Here is a 12,697-nt window from a genome sequence, read left to right as displayed (position 1 = left end):
ACAGGATGGATCTTCCTTGGGGTGAGGAGAACCAGGACCAGTCTCTCTGTCTTTCTGAGATGCCATTTGGGTAGGTCTGCTTCTTGGACCATGTTCTGCACTGAGTAGATATGCAGTCCAGAATTCTGTGGCTCCAGAGTTCCCAGAATGCCCCTTCTTGTGGGCAGAGGATCAGGGAAAAGTGTGGGCTTTGGAACCAGAGAGACCCAGGTTGGTATCCTTGTTCTAACACTTGCCTGCTGGGTACGTTTGACCTTTGAAAAGTCATACATTTCCTGGAGCCTCTGTAAAGTGGGAGAATAGTTATATTGTGGGGTCATGGTGAAAATTAAATGTGATGATGGGCATAAGGCCCCTGGAATAGTGTCCAGATGTTGGTTCTTTTTCCCCATCTGGGGCCTTCTGGTCGGGCAGATCATGCTTTCTCCTTTCCTAGATCACACTGAGAAGAGCCTGAATCAGGAGGAGTGGGAAGACAGGCTGCTCCAGGTGAGCACCCTATGAGACATTCCTCCCTCCACACTTGCCTTCTTTCTCCTCTTTAGGATCCTGAGGGAGACCCCCCCAGAGACTGAGACATGATCAAGAGACCTCCCTACTCAAGAAAACTTATTTCTGGGGAATCCTTGGCTCCTGGCCTCTGCATCAGAGTCTCTGACTATATCCTAAACCTTAATTTACCTTCCACACCCTCAAAGTCCGACTGTCAAGAGAGAGTAAGGAAATGGGGCCCTAGCTTTGTGATCTTGGGCAAGTTATTTAGCCTTTGCCAGCCTCAGCTTCTTCATCTGTAAAATAGAAATAACTCCTATCTCTCATAATTGAATAGGATAATATAGGAGAGAGAGAGAGCCTTGTAGACTATAGTTTCACATACATCATTGGCATTACCATCATTGTTGCTATATTGTCATTCTCAGTCCTGACTAACCCCCTTTGTATATTTCAGCTCCTCCCCATTTCTTGAGCTCTTTTTTCATATTTAAAGACCATGTCCCCTTGTCTCTTGCTTCTTTCTTACCCACTTCATGAGGCAGACAATCCCGGCCACTGCTCTGTGTGGTCCTTTTCTCCTTTTTTACTCAGTTTTCAAGTCAGTCATTATTGGCTATCGATGATGACAGCTGGCTGGAGCAACTCATTAATGTTGTCTTGGAGAGAATAAATTATTTCAACGATGATGATGAGGAGGAGAAGGTAGGTGTGTGTGTGTGTGTGTGTGTGTGTGTGTGTGTCTGCGTGCATGGCACACCACACGGCTGGGGGTGGTAGTTGCAAAGAGACAAATGGGGGGGTGGAGCTTGGGGGGAGGGAATACAGAAATGTACATAAAGTACAGGTCTTGGGGGAAAAGCAAACCCATGTTTCTTGGTCCTGGGGAAGGGAGGGTTGGGGAGGACATGGAGCTGGTGGTCACACAAGAACAGCAGAAATATCAGTGTCTTATATTTGCTTAGTGTTTTGGGTTTTATTAAGAACTTTGCCATTTGTTGCCTTAATTAAACCTCCCAGTAGTTCAGAAGTAACAGATTAGATCTGGTATTTGGGTGCAGTGGAAAGATTATTGACCTAACAGTCACATTTAAGCAAGTTAATTCAAGTAATATTTGAGGGCATACCATGGATCAGGCACTGTGCATGATGTTGGGGCTGCAGAGCTGAGTAAGGAGGAAGGGCTCTTTGCTCACAGAGTTCAAGGTCTATGCTGGTGAAGGCTTTGTTTCTGTCCCGGCTTTTCCTGTGTTCTGGGTGTAATCTGGGTCAGGTGTCTCAGCCTTCGTGAAATTTCAGTTGACTCACTTGGGAAGTGGCAATAACTCCTACGGCACAGGAGAGTGGGTGAATATAGACAACAACATCTGTGCAGTTGCTCTGTAAATTCAACAGACCAAATAACCAGACAGCTCAATCCAGAGGGACTCAGAGTTTTACACAAATTATAGGTAAAATTGGCACCTGATTCCAGGTTTCTTGATTTTTAATCTTATTTTCCTATCACTGAGCAACACTTTACTTGGGCTTTGGGGGGTCTCCAGGGAAGAGGCCCTATTTTCAAGACTGATTATTAGCTCTCTAATTATTAATAAATATTTATGAAGCACCTGCTATATGCAAAGCTTTGTGGGTGGTAAAATGAAGCAAGCAGGAATTCTGATCTTATCAATAAAGTTATTAAAAATATGTACTAAATGCTCACAGCACAGGAGGCATGAATCAGGCATAGAGTACTCACATAAAAGACACAGACTCTGCCTTCAGGAAATCATTGTCTGCTTGAGCAAACAGAGGACAGAGTGGACAATTACAGTAAGTGTGGTAAGCATCAGGATCAAAATGTGCACTGTTTGCTTGGGAACACAGAAGGCAGCTGTTTACTTGGCCTGTGGGCACTGGCCAGAGAAGCTTTCTCAAAGGCGGTCCACCATCTCAGTTCACTCATGACTGTTCTGGTTTCAGCTCTGAAAGTCCAGCATATTAGGAAATACCTCAGTCCTGGGAAAACTGAGAAGATCATCACTCTAGAGAAGAATAAATAGGTCTGGGAAGAGTAATCATTTGTCAGCTGAGCAGAGAAGCAGTTTACCTTAGGTCAGGTTTCATAGAAGCAGAGCCTAAGGTGGGGGTCCTTGTCAAGTGATTTAGCAAGAAAGTGCTCTCAGGAGAAGCTGATAAAGTAAAGGAAGCATGATAGGAAGGGGAGAGGTTAAGTAAGGATATGGGGAGCCCTGATGGAAACTATACTGCAGAGTCCATCCTGTTAGAGACAGGTGAGAGGGGCTTTTGTACTTCCCCACCCCTCCACCTCTCTGTCACTTCCATAGTTGGTATGGGGCAGGGATGGGAGAGAGAAGAATGTAACTCTCAGGAACCTCCAGGCAAAAAGGTCCAAAAAGGCTGCAGGTAGGAACTGCTCATGATGGTGCCTGCAGTCAGGGAAGGGAAGGAACCCTTGAGTCTGGCCAAAGCACTAAAGGCATCTGCTAGGGGAAGAAAAGGTGCCCACAGACAGGAGGTTTTAGGGGGAGAGTTGAAACATTCACTGAACATCTGGTATACCCTATTTGTCTACTGTGTCAGACACTGTGTTAGCACTGGAGTTGAGCAATGAACCAGACACGCACTGCTCCTGAGCTTTATTCTCATTGGAGATGAGAGCATGGGGCAAGTTAAGAACTAACCTAACAAATACATTAACAAGATAATTAGCAGTTGTGATGAAGCTTTGAACGAAAGAAGCAGGATGGTGAGCTGGAGAGGAATTTAGGAGGTCAGGGAAGGCTCACTGAGCCAGGATCAGAAAGAGAATGAAACAGCATTTTGAAGAGCCCAGGGAAGATTCCAGACAGAGAAATAGGAAATATAGAAACCCTGAGGCAGGAAAGTGGGTGAGTACGTAAATATGAGTATTACAAGGTAGACAAAGGCAATACACAGTAAGCAAGGATAAAGACTACTGAAATTCAGAGGAGGGAGAGATAAACATTACATAAAGATACTTTTTTGATTATGCTATGTTAATTTTAAAATTACACAAATTTGAGGAACTGTTTTTATTTTTAAAATTTTTCAAGTGAGACATTGTTATCAAAATTTATTTTATTTTTTGTTTGTTGTTTTTTAATTTATTTTTTCATTCAAGTATAATAGACATACAGTGTTGTATTAGTTTCAGGTGTGCAATACAGTGATTTCACAATTCTATACATTTCTCAGCGCTCATCACAATAAGTGTACTTTGTCCACCCACCGATCCCCACTCTGGCAACCAGCAGTTTGTTCTCTGTGTTTAAGAGTCTGTTTTTTTTGTTGGTCTCCTTTTTCTTTGTTCATTTGTTCTGTTTCTGAAATTCCACATATGAGTGAAATCATATGGTATTTGTCTTTCTCTATTTCATTTAACATTATACCCTCTAGGTCCATCCATGTTGTTGCAAATGGCAAGATTTAATTCTTTTTATGACTGAGTAATATTCTATTCCACATCTTTATCCATTCATCTATCAATGAACAGTGTTGCTTCCATATCTTGGCTGTTATAAATAATTCTGCAATAAACATAGGAGTGAATATATCTTTTTGAGTTAGTGTTTTCATTTTCTTTCGTTAAATACCCAGGAGTGGACTTGCTGGACCATATGGTTAGTCTATCTTTAATTTTTTGAGGAGCTTCCATACTGTTTTCCACAGTGGCTGCACCAGTTTGCATTCCCACCAACAGTGCACAAGGGTTCCTTCCCCCCCCCCCCCATCCCCACAAACTCTTGTTATTCCTGGTGTTTTTTATTTTAGCCATTCTGGCAGGTGTAAAATGATATTTTTTTGTGGTTTTGAATTTTCACTTCCCTGATAATTAGTGATGTTGAACATCTTTTCATATGTCTACTTGCCATCTATATGTCTTCTTAGGAAAGATGTCTATTCAGGTCGTCTGACCATTTTTTAATTGAATTATTTGCTTTTTTGATGTCGAGTTGTATAAGTTCTTTAAATATTCTGGATATTAACCCTTTACCAAATACATCATTTGCAAATATCTTCTCCCATTCAATAGGTTGAATTTTTGTTTTGTTGATGGTTTCTTTCACTCTGCAGAAACTTTTTATTTTCGTGTATTTCCGATAGATTAATTTTGCTTTTGTTTCCTTTGCCTGAGGAGACCTATCTACAAAAATGTTTCTATGGCTGATGTCAAAGAAATTGCTACCTATTATTTCTTTTAGGAATTTTATGGTTCCAACTCTCACATTTATGTCTTTAACCTATTTTATTTTTGTGTATGGTGTAAGAAAGTGGTTCAGTTTCATTCTTTTCCATGTAGCTATCCAGTTTTCCCAATTTCATGTGTTGAAGAGACTGTCTTTTTCCCATTGTATATTTCTGTCTCCTTTGTCATAGATTAATTGACCATAAAAGCATGGGTTTATTTCCGGACTATATTCTGTTCCATTGATTTATGTGTCTCTTTTTGTGCCAGTACCATGCTGTTTTGATTACTACAGATTTGTAGTGAAGTTTGAAACCTGGGATTGTAATACCTTTTGTTCTTCTTCTTCAGGATTGCTTTGCCTATTCAGGGTTTTGTTTTATTTGGTTTGGCTTGTTTGTTTTTTATAATTCCACACAATTTTTAGGATTGTTCTACTTCTATGAAAAATGCAGTTGGTACTTTGATGGGAGTTGCATTAAATTTGTAGGTTGCTTTGGGTAGTATAGACATTTTAACAATATTGGTTCTTCCAATCCATGAACATGGGAGATCTTTCCATTTGTTTGTGGCCCTGATACCAAAGTTAGATAAAGGCATTACAAAAAAGGAAAACCACAGGACAATATCTCTGATGAACATAGATGCAAAAATGCTCAACAAAATATCAGCAAGCAGAATCCAACAATACATTTTAAAAAACCATTCACCATGATCAAGTAGGATTTAGTGCAGGGATGCAAGAGTGGTTCAATATTCACAAATCAATCAACAATACATCACATTAACAAAAGAAAAGATAAAAACCATATGATCATCTCAATACATGCAGAAAAAGCATTTGACAAAGTACAATATCCATTCATGGCAAAAACTCTCAATGAAGTAAGTTTAGAGAGAATATACCTCAACATAATGAAAGCCATATATGAAAAACCTACAGTTAACATCACACTCAATGGTGAAAAACTGAGAGCTTTTACCTTAAGATCAAGAATAAGACAAGGATGTCCACTCTCACCACTTTTATTCAACATTAGAACTGGAAGTTCTAGCCACAGCAACCAGACAAGAAAAAGAAGTAAAAGCCATCCAAATTGGCAAGTAAGTAGTAAAACTTTCACTATTTGCAGATAACACGATACTATGCACAGAAAATCCTAAAGACTCCACCAAAAAACTGCTAGAACTGATAAATGAAATCAGTAAAGGATACAAAAGTAATATACAAAAATCTGTTGCATTTCTATACACTTAATGAAGCATCAGAAAGAGAAATTAAGAAAACAGTCTCATTTACAATTGCACCAAAAATAATAAAATAGCTAGGAATAAACTTAACCAAGGAGGTGAAAACTGTAAAACATTGAAGTAAGGAACTTTTCATTTCCTAGCTGGAAATGGGAAGTATGTGGATCAGGGAAAGTCCCTAAAGGGATGATCCATGCCCTAAGAGTTTGAGAAATTAGAAATACAGTTTTCTCTTAACTCTAGCTTGAGTCCCTGCTCTGTAGGATTACTACCTTATCCAGATGCCCCCCCCCCCCCAGAACAAGAGGGACTGTGTGGAGGATGGGGCATTGGGGGAAGGTGCTGGCTGACAGTTACAAAGCCAGTTTGGGAAATGTCTATTCCCCAGGCTACCCTAAGCTTATTCCAAGCTATGCATAGCCTTTCACCTCTACCCTTTCACCTCTCCTAGGCTTTTCTATATAAATTCTTGGGCTTCACCCTGCGGACCTCGAGGAATATAAAAATGGTGCAGATGATGCTCTCTGCCATCCTACAAACTGTCCATGAAGAGCTGCATGAGAGGGAGGTGAGGTGGAGGAACTGGCAAAGCAGGGTGGATGGGGGGAGCATTTTTACTTTAAGAGTCAGGATGACAAAGTGGTTAAAAGCTGGGACCTGGCAAACTAGACAACCTGGGCTGGAATCCTAGCTCTACCACTTTATAGCTGTGTGCCCTTGGGCAAGTTACTTACTATTATTATTTTATTTTCTGAATCACTTCAGGAAGTTGCAGTCATGATGCATGCGTATTTACCCCTAAATACCTCAGGATGTACTACCTAAAAATAACAATATTCCCTTATATAATCAAAGCACAGTGATCAAAATTAGGAAGTTAACATTGCTACAGTACTAGCAAATTACTATCTAATTATCTAATTTATACAGCTGATCTATGAAAAAGGCCAATTGTCCCACCAACATTTTTTTAGAGCAGAAGAAAAACATTTTTCCCCCCTCTGGTCTGGGATCTAATTTAGAATCAAATAGTGCATTTATTTATCAATTATCTTTAACAATTTTTAATATGGAACAGTTCCTCAGTCTTTATCTTTCATGATCTTGACATTTTATTTTATTTATTTATTTATTTATTTATTATTTTTTTAATATATGACATTTATTGTCAAATTGGTTTCCATACAACACCCAGTGCTCATCCCCAAAAATGCCCTCTTCAATACCCATCACCCACCCTCCCCTCCCTCCCACCCCCCATCAACCCTCAGTTTGTTCTCAGTTTTTAACAGTCTCTTATGCTTTGGCTCTCTCCTACTCTAACCTCTTTTTTTTTTTCTTCCCCTCCCCCATGGGTTTCTGTTAAGTTTCTCAGGATCCACATAAGAGTGAACACATATGGTATCTGTCTTTCTCTCTATGGCTTATTTCACTTAGCATAACACTCTCCAGTTCCATCCACATTGCTACAAAGGGCCATATTTCATTCTTTCTCATTGCCACGTAGTACTCCATTGTGTATATAAACCACAATTTCTTTATCCATTAATCAGTTGATGGACATTCAGGGTCTTTCCATAATTTGGCTATTGTTGAGAGTGCTGCTATAAACATTGGGGTACATGTGCCCCTATGCATCAGTACTCCTGTATCCCTTGGGTAAATTCCCAGCAGTGCTACTGCTGGGTCATAGGGTAGGTCTATTTTTAATTTTCTGAGGAACCTCCACACTGTCTTCCAGAGCGGCTGCACCAGTTTGCATTCCCACCAACAGTGCAAGAGGGTTCCCGTTTCTCCACATCCTCTCCAGCATCTATAGTCTTCTGATTTGTTCATTTTGGCCACTCTGACTGGCATGAGGTGATATCTGAGTGTGGTTTTGATTTGTATTTCCCTGATGAGGAGCGACATTGAGCATCTTTTCATGTGCCTATTGGCCATCCGGATGTCTTCTTTAGAGAAGTGTCTATTCATGTTTTCTGCCCATTTCTTCACTGGATTATTTGTTTTTTGGGTGTGGAGGTTGGCGAGCTCTTTATAGATTTTGGATACTAGCCCTTTGTCTGATATGTCATTTGCAAATATCTTTTCCTATTTCGTTGGTTGCCTTTTAGTTTTGTTGATTGTTTCCTTTGCTGTGCAGAGCTTTTTATCTTCATGAGGTCCCAATAGTTCATTTTTGCTTTTAATTCCCTTGCCTTTGGGGATGTGTCAAGTAAGAGATTGCTACGGCTGAGGTCAGAGAGGTCTTTTCCTGCTTTCTCCTCTAGGGTTTTGATGGTTTCCTGTCTCACATTCAGGTCCTTTATCCATTTTGAGTTTATTTTTGTGAATGGTGTGAGAAAGTGGTCTAGTTTCAACCTTCTGCATGTTGCTGTCCAGTTCTTCCAGCACCATTTGTTAGAGACTGTCTTTTTTCCATTGGATGTTCTTTCCTGCTTTGTCAAAGATTAGTTGGCCATACTTTTGTGGATCTATTTCTGGGGTTTCTATTCTATTCCATTGGTCTATGTGTCTGTTTTTATGCCAATACCATGCTGTCTTGATGATTACAGCTTTGTAGTAGAGGCTAAAGTCTGGGATTGTGATGCCTCCTGCTTTGGTCTTCTTCTTCAAAATTATTTTGGCTATTTGGGGCCTTTTGTGGCTCCATATGAATTTTAGGATTGCTTGTTCTAGCTTCGAGAAGAATGCTGGTGCAATTTTGATTGGGATTGCATTGAATGTGTAGATAGCTTTGGGTAGTATTGACATTTTGACAATATTTATTCTTCCAACCCATGAGCACGGAATGTTTTTCCATTTCTTTATATCTTGTTCAATTTCCTTCATAAACTTTCTATAGTTTTCAGCATACAGATCTTTTACATCTTTGGTTAGATTTATTCCTAGGTATTTTATGCTTCTTGGTGCAATTGTGAATGGGATCAGTTTATTTGTCTTTCTGTTGCTTCATTATTGAAGCATTGAAGCATTCTGTTGCTTCATGTCATCTGCAAAAAGTGAAAGCTTAACTTCATCTTCGCCAATTTTGATGCCTTTGATTTCCTTTTGTTGTCTGATTGCTGATGCTAGAACTTCCAACACTATGTTAAACAACAGCGGTGAGACTGGACATCCCTGTCATGTTCCTGATCTCAGGGAGAAAGCTCTCAGTTTTTCCCCATTGAAGATGATGTTAGCTGTGGGCTTTTCATAAATGGCTTTTATGATGTTTAAGTATGTTCCTTCTATCCCGACTTTCTCGAGTGTTTTTATTAAGAAAGGATGCTGAATTTTGTCAAATGCTTTTTCTGCATCGATTGACAGGATCATATGGTTCTTATCTTTTCTTTTATTCATGTGATGTATCACGTTGATTGATTTGCAAATGTTGAACCAGCCCTGCATCCCAGGAATGAATCCCACTTGGTCATGGTGAATAATTCTTTTTATATGCTGTTGAATTAGATTTGCTAGTATCTTATTGAGAATTTTTGCATCCATATTCATCAGGGATATTGGCCTGTAGTTCTCTTTTTTTACTGGGTCTCTGTCTGGTTTAGGAATCAAAGTAATACTGGCTTCATAGAATGAGTCTGGAAGTTTTCCTTCCCTTTCTATTTTTTGGAATAGCTTGAGAAGGATAGGTATTATCTCTACTTTAAACGTCTGGTAGAATTCCCCTGGGAAGCCATCTGGTCCTGGACTCTTATTTGTTGGGAGATTTTTGATAACTGATTCAATTTCTTCTCTGGTTATGAGTCTGTTCAAGCTTTCTATTTCCTCCTGATTGATTTTTGGAAGTGTGTGGGTTTTTAGGAATTTGTCCATTTCTTCCAGGTTGTCCAGTTTGTTGGCATATAATTTTTCATAGTATTCCCTGATATTGAATTCATAGAATTCCCTGATATTCCTTGTATTTCTGAGGGATTGGTTGTAATAATTCCATTTTCGTTCATGATTTTATCTACTTGGGTCATCTCCCTTTTCTTTTTGAGAAGCCTGGCTAGAGGTTTATCAATTTTGTTTATTTTTTCAAAAAACCAACTCTTGGTTTCGTTGATCTGCTCTACGGTTTTTTTTAGATTCTATATTGTTTATTTCTGCTCTGATCTTTATTATTTCTCTTCTGCTGGGTTTAGGGTGTCTTTGCTGTTCTGCTTCTATTTCCTTTAGGTGTGCTGTTAGATTTTGTATTTGGGATTTTTCTTGTTTCTTGAGATAGGCCTGGATTGCAATGTATTTTCCTCTCAGGACTGCCTTCGCTGCATCCCAAAGCATTTGGATTGTTGTATTTTCATTTTCATTTTTTTCCATATATTTTTAAATTTCTTCTCTAATTGCCTGGTTGACCCATTCATTCTTTAGTAGGGTGTTCTTTAACCTCCACGTTTTTGGAGGTTTTCCAGACTTTTTCCTGTGGTTGATTTCAAGCTTCATAGCATTGTGGTCTGAAAGTATGCATGGTATGATCTCAATTCTTGTATACTTATGAAGGGCTGTTTTGTGACCCAGTATGTGATCTATCTTGGAGAATGTTCCATGTGCACTCGAGAAGAAAGTATATTCTGTTGCTTTGGGATGCAGAGTTCTAAATATATATGTCAAGTCCATGTGATCCAATGTATCTATTCAGGGCCCTTGTTTCTTTATTGACCATGTGTCTAGATGATATATCCATTGTTGTAAGTGGGGTATTAAAGTCCCCTGCAATTACTACATTCTTATCAATAAGGTTGCTTATGTTTGTGAGTAATTGTTTTATATATTTGGGGGCTCCCATATTCAGCGCATAGACATTTATAATTGTTAGCTCTTCCTGATGGATAGACCCTGTAATTATTATATAATGCCCTTCTTCATCTCTTGTTACAGCCTTTAATTTAAAGTGTAGTTTGTCTGATAGAAGTATGGCTACTCCAGCTTTCTTTTGAATTCCAGTAGCATGATAAATAGTTTTCCATCCCCTCACTTTCAATCTGAAGGTGTCCTCAGGTCTAATGTGAGTCTCTCGTAGACAGCAAATAGATGGGTCTTGTTTTTTTATCCATTATGATACCCTATGTCTTTTGGTTGGTGCATTTAGTCCATTTACATTCAGTGTTATTTTTTTTTAAATTTTTTTAAATCTTTATTTATTTTTGAGAGAGAGAGAGAGAGAGAGAGAGAGAGAGACAGAATGTGAGCAGGGGAGGGACAGAGAGAGAGGGAGACACAGAATCTGAAGCAGGCTCCAGGCTCTGAGCTGTCAGCACAGAGCCCGATGTGGGGCTTGAACTCACAGTCCGCGAGATCATGACCTGAGATGTCGGACGCTCAACCGACTGAGCCACCCAGGCGCCCCTACATTCAGTGTTATTATAGAAAGATATGGGTTCAGAGTCATTGTGATGTCTGTAGGTTTCATGCTTGTAGCGATGTCTCTGGAACTTTGTCTCAAAGGATCCCCCTTAGGATCTCTTGTAGGGCTGGTTCAGTGGTGACGAATTCCTTCAGTTTTTGTTTGTTTGGGAAGACCTTTACCTCTTCTTCTATTCTAAATGACAGACTTGCTGGATAAAGGATTCTCGGCTGCATATTTTTTCTGTTTATCACATTGAAGATTTCCTGACATTCCTTTCTGGCCTGCCAAGTTTCAGTTGAGAGGTCCATCACGAGTCTTATTGGTCTCCCTTTATATGTTAGAGCACGTTTATCCCTAGCTGCTTTCAGAATTTTCTCTTATCCTTGTATTTTGCCAGTTTCACTATGATATGTCGTGCAGAAGATCGATTCAAGTTACATCTGAAGGGAGTTCTCTGTGCTCTTGGATTTCAATGCCTTTTTCCTTCCCCAGATCAGGGAAGTTCTCAGCTATTATTTCTTCAAGTACACCTTCAGCACCTTTCCCTCTCTCTTCCTCCTCTGGAATACCAATTATGTGTAGATTATTTCTCTTTAGTGCATCACTTAGTTCTCTAATTTTCCCCTCATACTCGTGGATTTTTTTTATCTCTCTTTTTCTCAGCTTCTTCTTTTTCCATAATTTTATCTTCTAGTTCACTTATTCTCTCCTCTGCCTCTTCAATCCGAGCTGTGGTTGCCTCCATTTTATTTTGCTGCTCATTAATAGAATTTTTTAGCTCCTCCTGGCTGTTCCTTAGTCCCTTGATCTCTGTAGCAATAGATTCTCTGCTGTCTTCTATACTGTTTTCAAGCCCAGCAATTAATTTTATGACTATTATTCTAAATTCACTTTCTGTTATATTGTTTAAATTGTTTTTGATCAGTTCGTTAGCTGTCACTATTTCCTGGAGATTCTTTTGAGGGGAATTCTTCCGTTTCATTATTTTGAACAGTCCCTGGAGTGGTGTGGAACTGCAGGGCACTTCCCCTGTGGTCTCTTGAAAAACTTGTGTTGGTGGGCGGGGCTGCAGTCAGACCTAATGTCTGCCCCCAGCCCACTGCTGGGGCCACAGTCAGACTGGTGTGTACCTTCTCTTCCCCTCTCCTAGGGGCAGGATTCACTGTGGGGTGGCGTGGCCCATCTGGGCTACTTGCACACTGCCAGGCTTGTGGTGTTGGGGATCTGGCGTATTAGCTGAGGTAGATCAGCAAGGTGCACAGGGGTAGGAGGGGCAGGCTCAGCTCACTTTTCCTTCAGTGATCCACTTCAGGAGGGGCCCTGTGGCACTGGGAGGGAGTCAGACCCGCAGGAGGGATGGATCCACAGAAGCACAGCATTGGGTGTTTGCACGGTGCAAGCAAGTTCCCTGGCAG

General features: G+C 40.0%; 1 protein-coding gene across 1 annotated transcript in view; it reads left to right on the top strand.

The window, feature by feature from the left end:
- Nucleotides 1-12,697, top strand: part of LOC122224102 (maestro heat-like repeat-containing protein family member 1) — a 95,257-nt gene that overhangs the window by 33,198 nt on the left and 49,362 nt on the right. The window contains exons 17-19 of the mRNA XM_042945488.1: nucleotides 437-489; nucleotides 1,087-1,197; nucleotides 6,408-6,524. Of these exons, the coding sequence (XP_042801422.1) occupies nucleotides 437-489; nucleotides 1,087-1,197; nucleotides 6,408-6,524 (281 nt within the window). The remainder of the gene's footprint in view (nucleotides 1-436; nucleotides 490-1,086; nucleotides 1,198-6,407; nucleotides 6,525-12,697) is intronic.

This window comes from Panthera leo, chromosome B4 (assembly GCF_018350215.1).
Source record: "Panthera leo isolate Ple1 chromosome B4, P.leo_Ple1_pat1.1, whole genome shotgun sequence".
Classification (NCBI taxonomy): domain Eukaryota; kingdom Metazoa; phylum Chordata; class Mammalia; order Carnivora; family Felidae; genus Panthera; species Panthera leo.
This window is presented reverse-complemented; position numbering and strand designations above follow the sequence as displayed.